Source organism: Primulina eburnea, chromosome 13 (genome assembly GCF_022965805.1).
Source record: "Primulina eburnea isolate SZY01 chromosome 13, ASM2296580v1, whole genome shotgun sequence".
NCBI lineage: Eukaryota > Viridiplantae > Streptophyta > Magnoliopsida > Lamiales > Gesneriaceae > Primulina > Primulina eburnea.
The window spans coordinates 1,329,973-1,354,287 of NC_133113.1; the positions used below are offsets into that span (position 1 = coordinate 1,329,973).

General features: G+C 32.1%; 2 protein-coding genes and 1 pseudogene across 5 annotated transcripts; all 3 read right to left on the reverse strand.

Annotated features, from left to right (window-relative positions):
* Nucleotides 1-1,887: 1,887 nt before the first annotated feature.
* Nucleotides 1,888-3,410, reverse strand: LOC140809306 (allene oxide synthase 3-like). The gene has a single exon (XM_073166891.1). It carries the CDS (start codon nucleotides 3,381-3,383, stop codon nucleotides 1,941-1,943), a length of 1,443 nt encoding a protein of 480 aa, XP_073022992.1. The 5' UTR covers nucleotides 3,384-3,410; the 3' UTR covers nucleotides 1,888-1,940.
* Nucleotides 3,411-8,102: 4,692 nt separating this feature from the next.
* On the reverse strand, nucleotides 8,103-9,676 carry LOC140810554 (allene oxide synthase 3-like; annotated as a pseudogene).
* Nucleotides 9,677-11,837: 2,161 nt separating this feature from the next.
* Nucleotides 11,838-15,336, reverse strand: LOC140810165 (uncharacterized). Of its 4 annotated transcripts, none has more exons than XM_073168025.1 (8): nucleotides 15,193-15,336; nucleotides 14,935-15,100; nucleotides 14,715-14,773; nucleotides 14,421-14,539; nucleotides 13,179-13,413; nucleotides 12,443-12,566; nucleotides 12,219-12,317; nucleotides 11,838-12,082 (listed from the first exon to the last, which is right to left on the reverse strand). In XM_073168025.1, the coding sequence occupies exons 1-7, from the start codon at nucleotides 15,256-15,258 to the stop codon at nucleotides 12,238-12,240; spliced, it is 849 nt and encodes a 282-aa protein (XP_073024126.1). In that variant the 5' UTR covers nucleotides 15,259-15,336; the 3' UTR covers nucleotides 11,838-12,082; nucleotides 12,219-12,237. The 4 variants fall into 4 exon arrangements, with proteins under 4 accessions (XP_073024126.1, XP_073024124.1, XP_073024125.1 ...); XM_073168023.1 differs by having other exon boundaries at nucleotides 11,838-12,127; XM_073168024.1 differs by having other exon boundaries at nucleotides 11,838-12,131.
* Nucleotides 15,337-24,315: the final 8,979 nt, after the last annotated feature.

A 24,315-nucleotide genomic window follows, 5' to 3' on the forward strand; every position in this document is an offset into this window, starting at 1 on the left:
AATTAACATTCATTAATAACCTAAATAATACACAACTAATATATTTGAAAACTCTAATAAAATTGTGTGAATTTACATATATGTCCTTATTTTCATTAAATAATATTAATAAATACATGTCTTTTTTTTGTTCGTTTTCAGGTATTAATGAATTTTATAATAATTGAAGAAAAATGAATTTTTTTTTGTAATGAAATTTACAGCTTTTTTTTAAAAAAAAAATTATATCTTTAATGAAATTTAAAATAAGCGACACAATGTCAGCAGCTTAACTCACGAAAACTTCATAGGTGTTCGTTCACTCATCCCAATACTACCCTCATTCTTGCACGCTTAACCTAACAAAACTGAATGATAGTGAAAGATTTATCTTTTAGTTCGAATGTTGCTTAATTTTTATGTCAAAAGTTATATTTATTACCCACGACGCCATATTTATTTCTTATAATTGTGATTTACCGTGCAAAGCCCTATACTAAGCAAATAGTGAACATAATGAGGATTGCATTGACGTGGCTGTCAATTTGCCAAATTGTAAAACCCTATGCATAACAAACACAAATAATTATTTTGTACAATTAGAAAACACTTCTAAAGAATCAAAATGAGTTTAAATTAGTTTTATGTGTAATAATTACTCTTATATACATCAAATGGATAGAAAAATAGAAATAAAAATGAATTCAAATCATTTTTATGTAAAACAAATTACCAATACATAACTCAAGTTTTAGATCACACTAAAATAAATGATCATTACTTTACTTCTTTATGTTACAGGTATAGGACAACAATTAAAATTGAATATGAGAATGAGATGGCAATAATAACATTATTTAGAAAAGTTGCATCGTCTTTTGTTGGATGTTCTATTGAAGATTTCATTCAAATTTATGACCAAATATAAGATAAAACAAACAAATGATTTTATATCTACATAAATATTGCATCTAACAATAAAGATTTTCAATGCAGAATCTACCAAATAACACATATAAAGATTCGTTAAATTAACCAAGCTCCAAGCTCCATACATTCTTGTTCAAGTTGGATAATTCAGTAGAAAAATGTGATGAAGTGTTAAAAATTGTGACAGAAGCTATTGAGATACATGACAATTATCCAACAACAAATATCAATATCAAGAAACGGAGATCTCGGAAGATTATCAAGCCAACTAAACAAAGCAGTGTACCACCTAAGATAGAAAAATCAAATGAAATAAATATCAACAAAAACATGAAGATCCATTAAGACGAAGATGAAATAAAGATTCAAGATGAAGAACAAATTGGCGAGTACAAAAAAATAGATAAGAAGATAAAAACCGACGGGCACAAAAAGATTCCAAGAGGTCTTCAAATCAAAGACAAGAAAATGTGATGATTTCATTTGTAACCAAATAATTAATTATTTATCTATTAAAGTTATTCTTATTTCAAAAATAATTTAAACATATTTAAATAAAACTATCATATATAAATTATCTCTATTTCTCAACGTGCAACGCACGTACATTTATCTAGTAAATAAAAATAAAGCGAAATGACTAAATTTTTCCTCTTATTTTGAAATATTGAGTATCATATTGTTTTATTTTTTTATTAGATATATTTTAATTTGAGTAATATGAAATTTATTCTCTCCACATATTCCACGTAGGATAGACTCAGAGTCAATAAATCATATTCAATGGATTTAGTAGTTTTGAAACAAAGAAAAGAAGACAACAACCAAAATAAAATCCAAGTTCTTTTATGAAAATCAGATTTTGATAACTTATATGATTAAAACCATACTAATTTACGGAACTAAAATTACAATTTTCACTCGATATATGTGATCTACGGACTATCTGGTACACATGTCGAAAGTATATTTCTAACTCCAATTAAATGGCATTATACAATTTTATACACAACAAAAAAATGGAAAAAAATTCACGTGGCTTTGGTTACGGATTTGATCGTGACAGATGATCCTAGCAGAAGCCTCCCAACTTCCACACTAAATGTATCATATCTAAGGAAAAACTCAACAAGCATCAATCTTGATAGCAACACTACCATATCCTTTGCCGGGCACTGCTTGTCGCCTGCCGTGGGATTCTCGCTTTCTCTCCCGTTCGACCAATAGACGTACTCGATCAACTTCTCCCCGTCTCCGACGAACCTATCAGCTACGAACTTGTCGGGGTCGACGAATATCTTGGGGTCCTTGGTAGCAATGGGTTGATATCCAAACATAATCTCCCCCTTTTTTATGACGTACGACGCGTCGTGGCTCGTGATCGTTATGTCCTCTTTAGCCTTGGCATATTGAGATGTAACAGGAGGCTCAATCCTCAAGGCCTCCCACACCACTGATTTGGCCAAGCTCATCTTGTTTAGCCCTGCTAGTGTTATCCCACCTTCCTCATTCACCACGGTGCGGATCTCCTCCGCTAGCCGTCTGTGTAGATCCGATCCACCGGTTCCGACGTACTTTAGCAAAGCTGGGAATAAAATCTTGGTGCCACCATATGCATTAAACCCTGTAAGGAAAAGTAAGTTATGAGAAGCCTCGTCTCTGCTGATCCCTTCTTTCTCCGCCTCATCGAGTAACTCCTTGGCCGCCTTATCGAAGTCCTTTCGAACTTTTTCATAACCCGAATTCACAAGGAAAGAAGGCAAAGGGAATGTGTGGAGCAAGAGATCCTCCACACATTTTGGGAGATACTTCAACCCTAATGTTATCAAAGGTGCAAGCTGCAAAAACAACCACTTATCAAGTTTGGCATTACCATCTCCCCCAACACTAGTATCATACGAGCTCTTATTAGCAAACAAACGGAATAAGAAATCGAATGACATCTTATCACTAATGGGGTTGAAGTTTGCTTCCCCTTTATCAGATAACTCGGTCTCAAGATCGGTAAACAGCCTCGAAACCGAGCTCCGGAAAGTGGGGATGATTTCTTTGTGCAACCTCCCTAGTAATGACAAAAAGAATCCCTTGAGGATTTCATGCTTGGATTCCGAAGGATCAAGATAGGCACAAACGCGATATCCACCAGTAAAATGAGTTGAAGCCATGTAAGTGCCAATAAAAACGTCTCTCTTTTCGACTTTCGACGTGTCGAAAAGGATAGGGAAGCTAACAGCATCAAGAAGAACGACGACTCTAGATTCTTTGGCATTGAAAGGGCCTGGAGGGCTGTTAACCCTAAAGACCGTGGAGTTGTATTTCTTGATTCGGGCCCGGAAGAACTCTTCCGCTCCCTGATTATAATAGTAATCGAAACGGTCCTTTATCGCCCCGAAAAAGGGCAAACCATAACTTCCTGGGATTTCTTTTAATGGAAGATCTGATGCAGAAGGGTTTGCAGAAGAATAACAAGACATTTTGCTTTGATGGCTTGAATCGATATATATGGATATAACTGCGTGTGTGTGTGTCTATATATATATATATATATATATATATATATATATATATATATAATGTTTTCATTTCAAACCCATTTTTTTGAAAAGATATGACCAATTGAAGAAGTCCATCGTGGCTAGCTATTTTATGACATGCATGTTTTAAAATTATTACCACTCATTCAAACTAGAGCCATAATTGTTTGAAAATTATTTCTAGCCAAATAATTATTTTCCAAACTTAAATAACCATTAATTTAAGTGGTTAGAAATCTTCCTCATTTTATGACAAATCAACTTCAAAGTTTTGAATTCGATCGTTTTCATTTCCTTTCGTTCTTAGCATCGATCCATTTATTTTTGTCAATTATAACCTTTCATTTTCATTTATTAAAATATTTTTGATTTAATATTTGTATTTTCGTCCTATAAATACAAGCATAGTTTCACTCGATCCAATTATATATGTAACTAAAGATGGATATTAATGGTCCATTTGATTTTGAGTGAACCCCACATTTATTGATAAATATTCACAAAATTGGGGTGATGTCGTAAAGACATTACAACAAAAACGCTAAAAGACAACGAATAAAATCCGTCGTCCCTAGTAGGTCATTTAAAACTGTTGTAATTGACAATATTGTTGAAAGTGTGTTCAACGACAACGGTTATCGTTGTCGTAACCATCATATAACCGTCGTTAATTAGCGACGGTTTTTGACTAACTCGTCGCTTCAAATCGGCTCGAGAATATGAAATTTAAATATTTCTGCTTCAAACCTACTTTTGATTTTGGATTTGTCAAAAGTTAAGCTTAGCCCCTATGGGACAATTAGACCCTATTTTCATGAGTTTGTTTCGAATTTGGATTTGATATATTTGACTTCAAAAAAGCAGGTAAAAAGGGATAACTGAATATTATTATTAGCAAAAACTTTGAATCCTAATTTCATATCGACTCTTGAAATCAAATAATACCTTCCACAAATTTCAATTACAACTAAACTACGATAAATAAATAAAAAATCAAATAAATACACTTTGGATTTTAATGCTTTTGACTATGAAAAAGAAAACCCAGACGATATTTTCCGCTAATAATTCTCTTACTCGATTCTACACATTATAAAAAGGCAAAAACTTATGTAAGACGGTCTCACGAGTCATATTTGTGATACGAGTCTTTTATTTGGGTCATCCATAAAAAAATATTACTTTTTATGCTAAGAGTATTATTTTTTATTGTGAATATGGGTAGAGTTGACCCGTCTCACACATTATGATCCGTGAGACGGTCTCAGACCCACTCTTATAAAAATTAATGCAGAATATAAAATCAATCGATATTTCAAGTTTTCAACTTTAATTTAATTTCTAAATTTTTACACAATATGTCAAACAATCGTAATAATACTATTAAATTTCGGATGTAAGTGGGAACAGAATGGATATGCCAGATTAGGTAAATTTTTAGATAAATAGTACGTCTCTTGTGACGAGGTTTCACAGATTTTTTCTTCGAAATGAGTTAGTGATGCCTATATTTACAATAATAAGCAATGCTTTTGACATAAAAAATATTACTTTTTTACGGGTGATTCAAATAAAAGATTCGTCTCACAAGTTTCTAGAAAACCTACCCAAATAAAACCTAACCCGGTCCTAGATCTTTATAGTTAATTGGGTTAATCAAATAAGGTAACTTCCAATATTGTGGCAAATAATAATCATAATAATAATAATTATTATTATTATAGTTATTATTATTATTATTATTATTATTATTATTATGGTCCGACTCAAATTTAGTAATCTTCCCATTCTGTGGTCCGAGTAAATTTTTTTAAAATAAAACTGGAATGTATTTGAAAAAAATCAGTTCATCATGTTTAAACCATTTTTTTTTAAAAAAGGGAACCGAATTAAATAAATTGTTTTAATTAATTTGGTTTTTAAATAGAAATACGTCATTTTATTAATTCAAATAAATAAATATGAAATTAAATATTAGAATATAAATTAATTAAGTTAGTAAGTGCTAATAGTTACGTACGAAATTGTTTTTTTTTATTTTTAAAAAAAGACAATGTAAATAAAAGTGAAGCTTTACAAAATAAAATTGTGCCCGAGACCCCGCTCATGAAGCCGATAGTCGACTAATTTGTACATTTTCTATTTTAGGTTATGTAGATCAATTTGCAATCTTAATTCACTAATTTCTATCTTTTTAATTTTAATCATTTTTCACATGACATATTGCTGATGTATCTGATGCAACGTCAACACTCGGGTGAAAGAGACTAATTTTTTTTTAAAAATACAAATTAGTCGATTAAAATAGTAAATTGAGTGAGAACCACTAGTTTAAAAGTCAATTTTATTTTTGGTTAAAAGAAAAAAAAATCTATGTTTGAAAAAGTAGACAAAAAAAATTTCAAATTAAAATGAATGATAATTGATAATCTCCTTATCAGTACCTTAGAATTTTTTTTAGATGTATATATGGTGTTTTTAAATGAAAAAAATTAAAATTTAAAGGGTAAAATCTAAATTTGAAATATAATATAAAATAGTTAATTTTTTTAAAAAAACAATCAACAATACACGCGCACAAAACAGACATCACAAAACTCCTGTGAGACGGTGTCAAGGGTCAGTTTTGTGAAACATATATTTTATATGGGTCACTCACGAAAAAATATTATCTTTTATGTCAAATATATTACTTTTTATTGTAAATATGAATATGATTAATTTGTCTCACGAATAAAGATTCGTGAAACCATCTTATGAAAGACCTACTCAATAGATATTTATGAAACTTTTCAAAACATTATAATTTCCTAGTATATCGCTTTAAAAAATTTATAATACATATGGATCATTAAATTAAACTGATTAAGTATTGTTATGATAAAAAAATAACGTGAATAGATTAGATGACGTGGCTACACAAATGGGATATATTAGTCAAATAATTTTTAATAAAATTTCTTATGAGACGTTCTCAAATATTTATTTTGTGTGATATTTTAACATATAATCTAATATTTTTTCATTAATCGGATCAGATTGGAGACCCGTTCAACAAAATTGATCTGTGAAACTGTTTCATGATAATTTTTGTGTTTTTACTTAACAAAACAACCCAAATAAAAATCATTCGAAAACAAAAACAATGGAAGCTCAATTAGACTGTTTCTCTAAAGATAGATGCTCCAAATTCAGCTTTCTCAAAGGGTGTCAATTCGAGTGAGTTGGATGGGTTGAATCGGGTTAAGGAATAATTCTATTCAAAAATTGCTCAACCCGAACCCAACCCTAACCCGAGCCACCCGAAAACTCTCAACCCGAATCTAAACCCGAATCAACCCGATCAACCAATCAACCCGTGTAACCCGATTTTGAATTTTTTACAGAAAGTTAAATAAAATTTTAAAAAAATAATATTTTAATTTAAACACATAATAACAAAAGCTCCCTCATATATATGATTTAAATTTGAAAGTCTAATAATAGAAAAATAAAGTATATTTATTAAATTAAATAAAGAATTATTAAAAAACTAAAAAATGTTCAAAATAAATTATGAAAATTTATGATATAAATATACAATAAATAAATTTTCAGACATAAAAATATATAAAAAAATTTAGGCAATATTTATTAATTATATATATTTTAAAAAATTAATTTTCGGCTAAACCCAACCCAACCCGACCTGATCATTTTTTTCGAGTCAGCTATCGAGTCCAACCCGATCTGATCCGAACCCGAAAACCCCAAACCCAAGTCTTATTTTTTTCAGGTTGAACCGTGTCGAGTTGGTGGGTCGTGTCGGATTTTGACACCCCTAGCTTTCTTAGTTTTTAATCATTTAAGGCAAAAAAAACATTTTTTTTTTCCGTTATCCAAACAAATCTGAAGTTTTACTCTTTAATTGATATATAATTTTAGGTTAAATATCATTTTTAAATATACATCTAAACATTAATTTAGAAAAAAAAAATTTATCGAAGTACTCAATAATTTTTTGTACTTCCAGGGGTTTTGAAAAACACACAAACTTGTGTAAAACGGTCTCACGGGTCGTATTTTGTGAGACAGAAAAAGTATTATTTTTTATGCTAAAATTATTACTTTTTATTGTGAATATCCGTAAGATTAACCCGTCTTACAAATAAAAATTCATAAAATCGTCTCACAAGAGAGTTATTCGAAAAATACAACCACTATTACCTGCAGTACCAACTAATACATAGTAAAATATTTTGAACTTCGAAGTTCACCAAGCGTCACACGCAGCTGCAATTTCAAACATGGCAGTAGATGTTATGTATTGATATCGCTATGGTAAATTAATTTATTTTTTTATTGTAACTTGTCTTTTTTTTTTTATTACAACTTGTAAACTTCAAATATTGTGAATATCGATATGATAAATTAAATTTTTTTTATTGCAACTTGTATTTATTCGATCTCGTGCTGACATGGCAGTAGATGTTATGTATTGATATATGTGTCATGTCAACAATCGAGAAATGTTACGACGAGACATGTTTTAATTATGCCACTTGACACATATTTTCGAAAAAACTTTTCAGAAAATATTAATTTTTTTTTTCAGGTGACAGAGTGATGGTTCTTATTTTCGATTTTAGCCATTTTTCGTAAATTACTGACGTAACACTGAAAAACGATATAGAACCGCTAAACAAATTAAACGAGATACCTAAAAGTTTACATTAAGCAGCTTTTGTCAAGGATTTGAAGGTGACCGATGACCCTAGAAGGAGCTTCCCAATTTCAACCTTAAACGTATCATACCGAAGGAAAAACTCAACAAGCATCAATCTTGAGAACAAAACCACCATGTCCTTGCCGGGGCATTGCTTGTTGCTAGTCGTTGGGTCGTCGGTTTCTCTCCCGTTCGACCAATAGACGTACTTGATCAACTTCTCCCCGTCTCCGACGAACCTATCAGCTACGAACTTGTCGGGGTCGACAAATATCTTGGGGTCCTTAGTCGCAAGGGGTTGATACCCGAAAATAATCTCTCCTTTTTTGATGATATACGACGCGTCGTGACTCGTGATTGTTATGTCCTCTTTAGCCTCACCATATTGAGATGCAACAGGAGGCTCAATCCTCAAAGCCTCCCATACCACTGATTTTACCAAGCTCATCTTGTTTATCCCCGCTAGGGTTATCCCACCATCCTCCGCTGCGACGGTCCGTATCTCATAGGCTAGACGCCTATGCAAGTCTGATCCACCGGTTCCGACGTACTTCAGCAAAGCTGGGAATAAAATCTTGGTGCCACCATATGCATTAAACCCTGAAAGAAAAAGTAAGTTATGAGAAGCCTCGTCCCTGCTGATCCCGTCTTTCTCGGCCTCGTCGAGTAACTCCTTGGCCGCCTTATTGAAGGCCTCTCGAACTTTTTCGTACCCCGATTTCACGATGAAAGAAGGCAAAGGGAATGCGTGGAGCAGGAGATCCTCCAAAACTTTTGGCAAAAACTTCAAGTTTAATGGCACCAAAGGTGCAAGCTGGAAAAACAGCCATTTATCAAGATTTGTGTTACCATCTCCAGCAACACTTGTATCGTACGGAACAAGAGATCGAACGACATCTTATCACTAATGGGATTGAAGTTTGCTCCCCCTTTATCAGACAACTCGGTCTCAAGGTCGGTGAACAGCCTCGAAACCGAGCTCCGGAATGTAGGGATAATCTGCTTGTGCAACCTCCCTACTCCCTAGTAATGATAAAATGAATCCCTTGAGGATTTCATGTTTTCTTTCCGAAGGATCAAGATATGAGCAAACGCGATATCCGCCATTGAAATTAGTAGATGGCATGTAAGTGCCCGTAAAAATGTTTCTCTTTTCGACTTTCGACGTGTCGAAAAGGACAGGGAAGCTAACAGCATCAAGAAGAACGACGACTTTAGAATTATGGGCATTGAAAGGGCCTGGAGGGCTGTTCATCCTGAACACCGTGGAGTTGTATTTCTTGATTCGGGCCCTGAAGAACTCATCCGAGCCCTGCTTGTAGTAGTAGTCTAGACGGTCCTGAATCGGCCCGAAGAAGGGTAAGCCATAGCTACCTGGGATTTCTTTGAATGGAAGAATTGATTCAGAAGGATTCTCAGAAGCGTAAGAAGACATCTTTCTTCGGGCTTCGACTAATTTTCGGGCTTCAATTGGTATAATTGTCTATGAAACATTGCTAAATTAGTGCATGTATATATAGCGCTTCTATTTCTAGCTTGAGTCATTTCAATAATATATACATCCGCAATTATTTCATGCGGATAAGGATCAAAGGAGCATCAACGTTGGATTTGAACAATCTTTCTCTCTTGAACTAGTTTTTGAGGTTGAATTAGATACGAGTCTCAATCTTAACAAATAATACATTATTGTGACTGATCATATCATTTTTTGTAAGGCAACAAATAATCTCTAGGAAAATAAATTATTTACAAATAAATTCCACGTTTTTATCATAAATTTAATATTTTATTTATAGTTTTAACTTAAAAAAGTAATAGCTAATCGGACCAATTAAAACGAGGTGTTCTAATTAAAATAATCTGTCAAAAACAATTTGCTCTGTCTGGTTTACACATATGACCTCTCGTTCGTTGCAAGTGGCAACCCACCTGTATCACATGTTTGTTAAAAGTATTATGCATTTTAAAATTTATTAAAATAAAATTTAAATCATAGCACAATATTGGACAATAATTCTATAAAACTTGATGGGCCCGATAAATATGTTGATGATATAGATCTAGAAAAATATCCAATCCAATTAATTCAAAAAAAAAAAGAAAAAAATATCCAATCAGTTTTTATTTGAAAAATATCATTGCTTTCACGTGTTGTGTTGGTGGAACTATTGAATTATAACTTATATTATAGTGGGAAAAGAAAAGTGGCTAAATTTTTCGGATGGAATGGATAAATTTGGAGGATGGTTATATGAATAAATAGTTATATATATATATATATCAGTGTTTTAAAAAGCGCGCTTAAGCTTGAAGCTCGATAAAAACGTTCCGTTTCGGAGAAAAGCGAACAAAAGCGGTCAAACTGTAGTTTGACTGAATTAAATGTAATTAAGACGTTTAATTAAACGTGCTTAAGTACAATTAATCGCATATGTTTATATTTATTTTTTTTTAATTTTGAAGGTATGTCTTTTTATTTTAAAATAATAAATTAGTTTTATAATTTAGATGTTTATTTTTTAGTTTTAATTATATTAAACGTGTTTGACAATGATTTGATAAATATTTAGCAATTTTTAATGTAGTCTAATTGCAAAAACAAATAAAGATTGTAATTTTGAGATTTTTATGTTTTTATAAATATGTGAATTAATGTAACAGACTTAAATTTATCATATTAATATATTATTTTATTAATTTATTGGTTTGAGATAAGTACAATTACACTAAAGATAAAAAATGTTTTTTCACGCTCGTGCTAATCTTGCTTAAGCTTGAAAAGTTTGAAGCTCGACATCTACACTTCGGGATGCTTCACGCTTTTATATATATATATATATATATGTGTGTGTGTGTGTGTGTGTTTGTGTGTATGTGTGCGCGCGGGGGGAGATGGACACAATATTTTTTAGTTATAAAAATATAAATATGATAATTGACATGAATGGACAAAGTGATAACCATTATTTGTATGCTAAAAAAACCCATTATTTATACATAATTCTTATTCCAAGGGAATATTGCGTTTTTTTAGCACGAAATAAACTGTAAATCACATAAATAAAATACAAGCAACAATGAAATTTGTCGTGCTTACAAAAATTAAATTGGTATGTTTGTTTTTACTTCAACTGTGCCTGATTCAGCAGAGTACCAAACAAAAAATTTTTAGGAACCAACACATTATATTATATGTATAAAAAATTTCATAATTTACTCAAAATATCGATAGTAACTGAGATGAATTAAAAAAATTCGCATATCGACAGAGTGAACCAGTGGTTGAAGTGAAGTTGGTGCAACCACCTTGACTCACTCCGTCTCTAAATAAATATATATATATATATTTCATTTTATATATTCAACAACATAAACGTGCCTTTGGATGTAACACGTGACAACGCTAAAACGCTAAAAGATTCCGATCATCAAAATTTTAAATTATCCAATATATATATATATATATAAACTCATGTAAAAAGTATTATTTTTTACTATTAATATAGGTCGTTCAACTCATATAACGAATATAAATCCGTAAGATCGTTTCACAAATTATTTATTGTATATCAATTAGATATATTTTGTATAAATCTTGTAATTTTGTTACACCGAGGCCTGATTTTTTTTAAGACCACACTAGACGCGGTTTTATATGAGAATGGTAAACTGATGCAAGGGAGGAAGACGATGCCAAAACCTCTCTAGAACAAGTAAACAACAATAAAGTTACAACAAATTCGAATCTACGTAACAATAATCGAGCAATGGCGTCTGGTTTCACAAACCAACTCTTCCTGTTAAACATTTCATGATATCTTACGTTCCATGAATAAGGCATAAACCAGGAAGGGATTGGAATCTTCACCAACCATGTCAACGTTTTTAAAACTTTAACCTATGTGATCAGCTGGTTCAACCACGGGTTCAGCTAGCATGACGAGTGCCGATTCATATTTTACTCGAGTATAAACTTCTGACTTGAAATAAACAGATCAACAGCGTTTTTATGTTGGCATAACTCAGAGTAAAGGAACCATGAGGACACAAGAAGAAACCATAGATACCTTGAATCACATTGGCATCCTAGAATAAAGTCATGTCTGCTGGAGGTCCATACACACTCTGCCATGAAAATGGTATGGTCCATTTACCAGCTCCACTGCCTGAACAAGATGAAATAGTTGAAGTGGAAAGGAATTTCAATCCTGAACAAAGTAATCTACACGGAACAGTGCCACATAAAGAAGGGCAGAAAGAAATGGTCGATTGCATGTTAAGATTAGCTCACCATCAATTTCATTCTGGCTCAGTCCCACAAGTTTGCTGGTTGCCTCCGCCAAATAAAAAGCTTCAGGTATATTATCTCCTTCGGAACAGTAACAAAGTAAGCAAGTGACTTTGATACCTTTAGCCTACCAAAATACAAGAATTGTTCAATAAATGATTTATTGTGTCAACATAGTTAAAAAATTGTTACAGAAATGAAGAACTTTACAATTAAAGCATCAATAAAAAATGGAAGTTCAATGCCCATTCTAACAATCCTATAAACTCAATTATCAGCACTCAATTATGTCAGTCTTGACTAATAATTTGCATGAAAGAAAAGTCCAACAAAAAAAACAAACAAAGATCTGTACGCCACTCCTTCGTATGTTTGGATATTTCACAAGATAAAAAAATCCCTTTTTTTCTTAAGCCTGAATAAAGGATTCTTCTGAAATATAAGAGACGTTTCATTCGAAATTAGGAGTTTTGAGTTATAAAATGAATCAATGGAAAGGCTGGTTCTCAGATCAGATGGTCTAGATTAATATCAGAAAAGTTGAGAAACATGGTTTGTCATTGTCCTATGAAAAAAGGAAAATTGACAATGAACTGATTCTCACTCGAAAAGATATTAAACAGAAACTGAGGCAGATAGCCAACCAAGTGTTGAAACAATGTAGGACAAATTGATCGTGCTTATTAGTAAAGCAAGCTAGAAGATTATTCAATGTCCAATAAAGTACATAAATCATTACCTTAAAGATGGAAAAAAGTGCAGCAAAAGGCAAACTTGGGTAGTAATCATCATCTCCTAGATCCTCAAGAAAAAAATCTTCATCAGGCATTGACCCCTCTTCAGCTAATTCATTCAGATACTTCCATGTGCTTTGATCAGGACTATAATCTTGCAGTCTATTCCACCCAAACATTTCACAGTCATTGTCACTTCCATCCGTATTGGAACTAGATAAATAATGAATCTGCAAACCACTGATATAAATCACCATTGAATCAGTTAATTGGTTATAACATAAACGGAGAAAAGTAAATTAGTAGGTCACGAGTTAAGGAAGTGAATCCTTTATATTTCTCACTACTAACTAATTAACTATGTTCTCATGATCAAATGCGAAATTTCGAAGGTTCATGAATCTAATTAATATTCAAAATTTTGTAGACCATAGTTTTGTTAAGCAACACAACATATTTCTACAATTCTAGTCTCACTTAGTTTCAATCAGAAACAGTACATGCGGAACTTTTTAGCGAAAAAATCAAGATTTCATAGACATGATATAAAATTCAATTACAAAGGGAAAAGCTGAAACTGAAACAAATAATGGAAATAATGTAATCTACAGATCTATCATAGCAAGGTTGTATGAAGGGCTTATGAATCAGTAAAATCATCCATGACTTCATTAGTTCATTTGCAGTAAATTATTAAAAGATGGGTCCTCCTGAAAGTTTAACTTTCAAATGAAGCTGACCTTATTCCAACTAGGGAGCTTTCAAATTCATAATATTGCATCATTTAATAAATTAAACCTGAACCCAACTTTTAGCTAAAAACCTTAAATACTATACATTTGGGTAAGTAGTTTCATTAGTTTTTCACTTTCTCTGTCCTCTGTGCAGCTTTGATCATCATGTTTATACAAGAGCAAAATATCATAGCTACATAATACAGCAAAATGTCCACATAAACTTTACCTAAGCTACACAAACATATAAAAGTAGTATGAACTTCATAAAACTTATATCCTCTACGTTTTCTATGGCTTCTCAAAACATTTACCTTCACCATGCAATTGCCATTCACATTTGTTAAATAGCTTTTTCAAGGTCATTCTCTCAGAAGAAAAAACATAGTTAACATGATACAAAATAATCAAGACAAAAAAAAAACAGCAAACAGACCAGACATAAGGACTGTAAAATTAACTTTACCAAGGATTCGCCAACATGTTAAAGCAACAATGAATCACAATCTATACCTTGACATGTCAACCCTTTTCCATCTCCCAAAGTCCAAGCTGGAGAGTATGATAACATGCTTCTTTCCATTAGAAGCAGCGAAGTTTGCCATGTTCTTCGCGTAATCGATCATCATACCCTGTTGCACAAGTCATTGGATATACAGTTACATCCGACAAAAAAAATCCAGAATTAATGCACCAGATCAATCTTATTCGACAACCCATATGCATAGATCAATCAACTAAATTTTAATGATTAAATAAATCAAATAGTATCAATATTAGTTCATAACTAAAACAAAAAGTCTCTACCTTGATAACAGGAGACCGTTGCTGCACAAGTGTTAACCCACTAGATGATGATTCATAAGCTGCCAAATTCAGGCAAGAACGAAAAATTTTACAACATTCAGTATTTCCACTAAACAAGACAAATTCAGCAAAATACATAAAAACTAAGATAGAATTAACACGTGTTGACAGAGCAATAAACCCATAAAGAAAACAATATAAAATTTGGAAAAAAGAATACCTTCGAGAGGGAGAGCGAGGTCTCCACCAGGCGAAGCAGCATAAGCATCATTGCCAACACAAGGCAGCACATTGGGGTCGTCCAAGTAGCCGATTCTATCCGCTTTCAGCGACGAGATAAGCAAATCCACAGCCAGCTGCCCCACGTTTCCAATCGATAGCGCCGGCTGCAAAGTTCAGAAAAGACAAAACCTTCAAGTAAATTTAGAAAAAATTAATAAATAAATAAATAAACGAATTCTTGAATCGTACATCGTACCAGAATTAAAGTGGAGCAATTAGGATTCGCTTGCTTCCCTTCTTCGAGACAGAACTCCATTTTCATAAGCTTGGGGGTGCTTGTGCACGAATTTGCGGCCAGTCGAACTGTTTTCAGTATAAGAAATCTTGAAGAAGAAGCCAGGGGAGATTTAGGGAAAATAGACTCAGTCCTGAGTTATTTAAAAAAAAAAGATTCACAACTCAATTTACAAAAATATCCTTTGTTTAAGCGTAAATTAACTATTAACTTAAATTTTTAATATTAAATTCATTTAATCGACTCTAAATTAAATTATTTTTCCGCAAAAAAAATTGGTCCACCGAAGCGTTTCTGAACTTTACGTGGGTGGACCAAAGCTTGGTCGACCCAACTTTCTGGTCGAGCCAAATTAGCGACGGTTTTCCAATCTAAGCCGTCACTATTTCAATATTTGCGACAGTTTTATTAAACCGTCGCTAAAATCAGATCTGCGACCGTTATCTAACCGTCGCATTTGGCGAGAGTTTAAGAAAAACCGTCGCAAATAGATTGTGTACACCAAAATTTTGCTTGGTCGACCCAAACATTTTGGGTAGACCATACGATCCAGCAAAATGTTGGGTCGATTAAAGCTTGGTCACAAGAGAATGTTGTTTGGTCGACCCAACATTCTGGTTTGGTCGACCCAAAAAAGAGGTAAAGATTTGGTCGACCCAAATTAGCGACGGTTTTCCATTCCAAACCGTCGCTATTTCAATATTTGCGACGGTTTTATTGAACCGTCGCAAAACTTCATCTTGCGACGGTTTAGTATTACCCCGTCGCTAATTAGCGACGATTGTGATTGTCCAGACCAAATTTCTACTTGGTCGACCCAAACATTTTGGGTAGACCAAGCTCAATCCAGCAAAATGTTGGGTCGACCAAGCAACATACATTGCTTGGTCGACCCAATATTTTGGGTCGACCCAGAAATGTTGGGTCGACCAAGCAACATACATTGCTTGGTCGACCCACTATTTTGGGTCGATCTGGGTCGACCCATGTTGATTTTGGGTCGACTCTTTTTCTGACACACGAATCCATAGATTTGACAAATATTACCGATAATTACTTAATTTTGACGGATAATTAAACAATTTTGACCAATGTTGCATGTTTTTAACATATGAATCACATAATTTCACAAATATGTTCCATAATGTTACATGTTATGACATATGAGTCACAATTTCACAATTATGTTATATGTTTTGACATATGAATCACAATTTCACAACTATGTTATATGTTTTCACATATGAATCAGAATTTCACAACTATGTTAAATGTTTTAATATATAAATCATAATTTCACAATTATGTTATATGTTTTAACATAATTTCACAATTATGTTATATGTTTTTTAACTTATGAATCACAATTTCACAACTATGTTACATGTTTTTACATATGAATCATAATTACACAATTTTGACCAATGTTGCTCGACAATCGTAGATGTTTAATCCATTAATTGATTAATATATGAATCAAATAATTTCACATGTATGTTTTATAATGTTACATGTTTTGATATATGAATCACAATTTCACAAGTATGTTACATATTTTAACATATGAATCACAATTATGCTACATGTTTGAATATATAAATCACCATTACATAATCACATGTATAGTATGTTCTATAATGTTATATGTTTTAACTTATTATGTTACATGTTTTGACATATAAATCACAATTTCACAATTATGTTACATGTTTTAACATATGAATCACAATTTCAATTGAATTACATGTTTTAACATAAAAATCACAATTATATGTTATCACAATTTCAATTGAATTACATGTTTTAACATAAAAATCACAATTACATGTTTTAACATATGAATCACAATTATATTACATGTTTGAATATATAAATCACAATTACATAATCACAAGTATAGTATGTTCTATAATGTTATATGTTTTAACTTATTATGTTATATGTTTTAACATATGAATCACTTCTGCAAAAAAAAAAAAAAAACATATGAATCACAATTTCAATTGAATTACATGTTTTAACACAAAAATCACGATTATATGTTATCACAATTTCAATTGAATTACATGTTTTAACATAAAAATCACGATTATATGTTATCACAATTTCAATTGAATTACATGTTTTAAAATATGGATCATAATTTCACAACTATATTGCATGCTTTAACATATTAATCACAATTTCATTACATAATATTACAAGATTTAACATATGAAACATATATTTAACTTGGGTCGACAAAGTAACATTTATGTACCAACTTGGGTCGACCCAAAGTTTCAGCCTTTTGAGTAGACTCAAAATTCCAGTCTTTTGGGTCGCAACATGTAACATTATAAAACATACATGTGAAAATATGTTATTCATATATTAATCAATTAATGGATTAAACATCTACGATTGTTGAGCAACATTGGTCAAAATTGTGTAATTATGATTCTTATGTTAAAAAACATATAAATTAATTGTGAAAATTAATTGTGAAATTATGATTCACATGTTAAAACATGTGATTTAATTATGAAATTATGTTTGGTCGACCCAACACTTTGCTTGATCGACCAAAGCTTGGGGTAGGGAAAATGGTATACACATATGTGCGACGGTTATGAGTTAACCGTCGCTAAATGCGACAGTTACAAAACCGTCGCCGATCTGTTTTTAGCGACCGTTTTGTTAGAACCGTCGCAAACATTACGCTTTTCACCAAATTGGTCCACTTTCTTGGTCGACCGAGAAAAAAATTCGGTCGACCAATTTCCACCACGAAAAATTTTTTTTGGTCGACCGAGAAAAAAATTTCTTCTTGGTCGACCGAGAAAAAAATTTGATCGACCAATTTCCTCCACGAAAAATTTCTTCTTGGTCGACCGAGAAAAAATTTGGTCGACCAATTTTTCTGGGTGGAAGAATAGATAGGCGGAGAAGAAAGAGAAAATAATAATTAATTTATTAAGTTAAAAATTTAATTAAAGTTTAATTTTATAATCAAGAGTCAACTCCTTCTTTTTTTTTAAAAAAAGTCAGAGTCCTTCTTTTTTAAAAATTTATGTCTCAATCCCATTTTTTTAAATGTAGCGATGTATGATAGACCAAGTAAATCGAAGTCTAGACCGAAGTTATAATATGCTGCTAGTACAACGACGCACGCGTTGCGTGTTTGTACGATATGTTTTTATAATTTATTTGATTTATATTTAAATGAGGATCAAAATATATTTATAAGAAATAATGAGTGACTACATTATAATTTTGATATATGAACTAAAAAATAAATTAAAAAAGAATAAAAAAGACCCAAACAAAAATTGAACCTACAACCTCATGATTAATTAAGAAACATAGGCTTTATCCACTAAACTACATGTGACTTGCTTTTTTTTTAACACTTTATTAATATATATAATTAGTAATGTAGAGGGTGGGGGTGAAGGGTATTTTAGGTATTTTAAAAAACAGACCAAGGAAGTTAGTCTAACCTATTCAGCCTTAATAAATAGTAAGAGATTATGAGATGACCTAACAATCAAAACAAAAATAAAAAAGAAAAATAAGTTAAAAATATTTACGAATTAAACTATCAAGAAACTCGTTCTTAAATTAAAAATATTATCTTTTTATTTTATAAAAAATATCATAAAAACAATTATGATAAATTTGTAAGTCATAGTGTTTTATCCACTTTTCGAAAATCTCAAAATATCTAATATCATTTTTGAAGGCAAAAACTTGTGTGAGACGGTCTCACAGATCGTATTTTGTGAGACAGATATTTTATTTGGGTCATCCATGAAAAAAATATTATTTTTTATGCTAAGAATATTGTTTTTTATTGTGAATATCGGTAGGGTGGACCCGTCTCACAGATAAAGATTTGTGAGACCGTCTCACAAAAGACCTACTCATTTTTTAATTTTACACGACCATATAACTCGTACACAAAAAAAAAATTCATTATTAAATTTAAAAGTAACGAAAAAGTATTTTTTTTTTCTCGGTGAAAGAGGAAATTGTTTCACCATTTTGGGCCATCGGACACATTAATGTCTTGGTAAACTAACAAGCAGGTGAAGACATGGAGTTGTGGAGTACATTGGGACACACTAGCCCAAGTGATTGCAGTCCCAAATTGAAGAATGCAAGATGCTTCCAAGCATTCTAGAGATTACTTAGTACAATTATCTAGAAATTACTAGTATATTCTTTCTAAGTACTTACTTTGTAGAACACTTTAGAATAAGATAAAGTAGTTTTTTTTTTTCTAGAATTTTCCATTATAAATTTCTTATACGATATCCAAAGAATATGTTATGGATGGTTCTAGAGAAATAATAGGATTAGACCGATCTTAACTTTAGCTATACAGTGAGTAATATAAATAGTTCTCATCTCATGGGTTACCATCCAAGTTTCAAGTGTTCAACTATACAAGTCTTTCTAAATCTCTCTTGTATTATTATTGCCTCAATTTAGTACCTTTCGACTCGCATTGATATATTTAACCTCAATTTCAAGCTTCAATTCATAGGAAAACACACTCTGGATACACGACGAGTTTGGAGATAGAGGTTGTATATTAAAAAAATTATACATCAATTTCAAGCTATACCTCAAATAAACTCTCAACAGTTATATTATCGGAATATTCATTCAATCTGTACAAAACTAGTGTCACATCCACCATTTCAAGGTTCTAATTCCAAACTTCAAGATCTTTAAATAATGAAACTGTAGGTTAGAGAGAGTGCTGAACATTCCGTACTTCAAGATTTTAAATAAAACACATGTTTTGGTCGAAAGATGGCAGTGCAACATAGACACATTGTAAACCATTGTTTATTATTTTTCCCTATAAAATTTAAATTTGGGAACTATGCCCAATAGTCCTTCAAACAGAGCATTCGCCATTATCGTCATGCCGGCCTCACAATATTTTCCTTCTTCACAAAAGTTTTGCACAACTGAATCATTTGAAACATCATTTAATCTTACCAAATAAAAGTCCACATCCTTCAGTACATATTCTGATAATGGCACACATTCACATTGTGAGCCTTATAAAATTTTATTCAACTCTGACATCCTCTGATAGCGACTTCCATCTCATGATATCAATGCGGTCTCCATCCACAACCATACACCCTTGCATCCTAGAATCTACTACTGTAACTTCCTACATATTTGGAAGAGCCGTAACAATCATTCTTATATAACATACATCAACATATAATGAAAATGATCCAATCCAATCAAAGGACATTTTGTAAATTTGTTATTACTACAAAATGTTGCCCGCATGTGGTAGCTTCCAAGTTATTCAAGGTCAGGCGACATTTCATATAGGTAGCAAATTTACGAAAATGTTATTTGATTGGGTTGGGTCATTTATCATGATATGTTGGTATACGTTAAAGTATTAATAATATAAAAATAAATGACTCGTAATTAAGAAACTGCATTTGTATATGAAAAACAAGTAATGATGGAAGACTTTTTTTTACAATGAATGACACAAAAATTGATATGGGAATTATTCACAAGGGCTGTAAAAGATGTTTTTGCTAACATTCACCAAGTGACGATCATTATTGCCATTAGTGTTGTTGCTTGTCTAATTTCTTCATTGTAAAACTTGGTTAACTTAGTTGGATCAGAAAGAGTAGCAGAAACTCAGGTTGGTGGAGTTCGTTTGAGGGAAGGAGAACACATTAACAACAGCCTAATGGTTCTCGGTTATGTTATCAACAAACTAAGCGGGGATGGAAAGCAAAGAGAGTTGAAGATGTGTGTCAATGTAAACATAATGGAAAATATATATAAATCAACCTCTCTAATTCCTTATGCAGAGTTCACATTGGAGCGTGTGACATCCAGCATTGTTTAATAATTTAACATTGAAAACAATAAGTCTTGTTGTACAATATCCAATCAAACCAGTTTTTTTTATAAAAGAAACATTGTGTCTACTATATAGAAGTAAAAAATAGATAAAGTGCGGAAGTGATTACAATCAAACCGAAATAGTAAAAATAAAACAAAATTTGGGGATTGATTATCAGCCCCAGGACCTCTCTTGTTCATCATCATCTAGTTGTTCTTCGTTCTTATTTGGGGGGAGAGTAAGTGCGAGTACTTTGTAAAATACTCAAAAAATACGGGGCCGATTGATCATAATGAACAACAAACTTACATATATATATTTATATGATTCGAAATATAAGCATGTAAAATATGAATCAGAACAAAACGAGACAAATGACACTGAAAATCATATTATTTTCTATGGTTAACAGATCATTCCTAATTTTTAATCCTCTAAGGGGCAAGATCATGCTAACAATTATTATATCTCCTTGCTTCATGTGCATAACAAAACTTATCAAATATCGGAAATTCTCTTACCATTTCAAATGTAAATCATAACATTGTATTCAACTAATTTCAAACATGTTTTCTAATGCAATGATCATATCGAAACAAATATCAAATTGAAAGAATATATCACGTCGATCAAATGTTCAAACAAATACATATATATTTTGAAATCATAAGCACACTTGCACTAAAATGTTTAAAACGAGAAAGGAACTTGATGTTGGTTGCTCAAATTCTTTGTTTAGATATTCCTGAAACTGCTTCAAAGCAGTCAACTTTTGCTACTCGAATATGACACTTTCTTCTTGCTCGAAAATGGCTGGAACTTGGAAAAAATCCTTGCTTAAAATGGACAACACTTGGACAATGATTTGCTCAAAAAAATGCTGTTAAATGGACAACTCAAAAATATAGAGAGATGGATTGCTTTGGTGTGACTTTTCTCTCTTGATCTAAGCCACTATTTATAAAGGAGCTTGAGCAGCTGAAACACCGCCTCTTTATGGTCATTACAAGCCTCTTTTGCATTAAACAACCATAATAGTGATGTTACAAGTCTGAAAAAAGATGATAAAATCTGTCATTTATTCCTGTTTAAGATTTCAAAATTTAAAGGTTAGAACGAGGTTATTTCCATAGTTCAAATTTTCGAATTTCACGACAACAAGATGATTGAAACATTTTGAATTCTTTGGACTTTGGTCATGATAAATTCGAATGGTGCAATTGTTGTAGTTCGGTTTCCACAAGCTTACTCATATACTTCAATCTACGCTAGGTGGTAACCCTTTGCACTAGAAAATGTATTTAACTGCATGTTTTCTTTATTCATGTTTGTTATTACATCTAGTTATTATCAATTTTACTTGTGGAAAAATGATTATTGTACGTCTCACATTGAAGAGACAAAAATAACTTAACAGTTTACCAACAAATCCACATTTGTGTTAAAATTTTGAATCTATATTAAAAATAATATTTTGTATGGCATTTTATTCCTTCTTTGATTAAGACACAAGATACTAGAATCAATTTTAACCTTTCAAAGGTTTCAGTTGTGCCAATTTATATGATTAGACGTATGTGTGATACCCTTGTCCACATCTTAAAAATGAAAGATTTAAAATGAGTTTATAGTAGCTTACAATGGACTTCTATAGCAACTTGGGTTAATTATTTTCGTAAAGCGAGGACGAATACAAAGTAGTTGCTATAGGGGCCTATTGTGCAGTCACAGAGGCGCGGGCCCAAGCTCGGGGCGTGACAGAATGTTATCAGAGCCAGTCACCAGCATGGAACACCGGAAAATAAGTGCTATGCGGGGCAAATTAAGTGCTACGTGCATGGGAGCCACCTCTTGAACCTGCGGGGCAAAATGCTACATGACAGGATCCACCTCTTAAACATGTAGGAGCCACCTCTAGATTCTCGGGACTAGTGGATCGAGGGTTCAGGCCGCGACGAGGACGTCGCGTTCTGAAGGAAGGGTGATTGTGATACTCTTGTCCCACATTTTAAAAATGAAAGATTTAAAATGAGTTTATAATGGCTTACAATGGACTTCTATACCAACTTGGGTTAATCATTTTCGTAAAGCAAGTACGAATACGAAGTAGTTGCTATATGGGCCCATTGTGCAGTCACACAAGTGCGGGCCCGGGCTCGGGGCGTGACAATATGTCTATTTGTTTGTTACTTTTTGTACGACTGAATCAAATTTCATCAATAAAGGATTTGCTTAATTTAAATATACCAATAGCAAGAGAAAAATTTCAAGATTTTAATAGCACATAAATGTAGAGGAAAAACTCAATGAAAAAAAATATACAAATGCATCATGCCATAAGGAAGAGGAAGAAGATCACGAGGAAAGTGACAAGAAGCGCGACGAAGAGCAATATGATAGGCAAAAGCAAACATGGATACGTTGATGAATTTTTACAATGATTTGGAAATGTTATGCTTTGTCTATTTCAAGTAAGATGAACTGCATAAGGCAATTCATGTACCAGTGAAGAAGAAAACACGACATCTGCAGGTAAGCTATCTTTATTATGACTGCATCTTGATCAGTCTTGTTACTTTTTAAGCCTCAATGGCAGTACTTGGCTAAATAACTTAGAGATTGAAGAAGTTTAAAGTTATGCCGTTATTGATGTATGAATCAACGTGTCTGGAGCTAAAATATTTATACAGGTTCTTTTCGTTTTTCTGTGAAAGCAAAGAAAACAAATGTTTCATTTGCATTTAATTCTAATGTCCCAGCATAACATTAGTTATCACAGAATTTTAATCTGAAATGATACTGATGGATAAGTTTCTACATATCGAATTTGTTACATAAAATCCAACTTAGCTTGAATGGAAAAAACTGGTGAATCCTGAATAAAAGATTTTTTGACAATGCTTTTTTGGTATAGATGGAGCAGTCAAATTTTTTTTCCGAAATTTGCTTCAAATAATAAAAAGTATAGAGTGTATCAACAACCTATTGAAAAGGATTTGTGAAGGCAGATATATTATTCAAAAGTCAACCCAAAGTCTGCAAGGCACAAGATCCTCAGGCAATCTTGATTACGACAACTACTTGGGTTAGTGAAGTGTTCTTATGTTTTAGTTTTTCATTGGTTTATTGGTATGTCCTTAGTGATATGGCTTGACTAACTTACATCTGCTCCATTATTGATTTCTAAATTTTTGATTAAA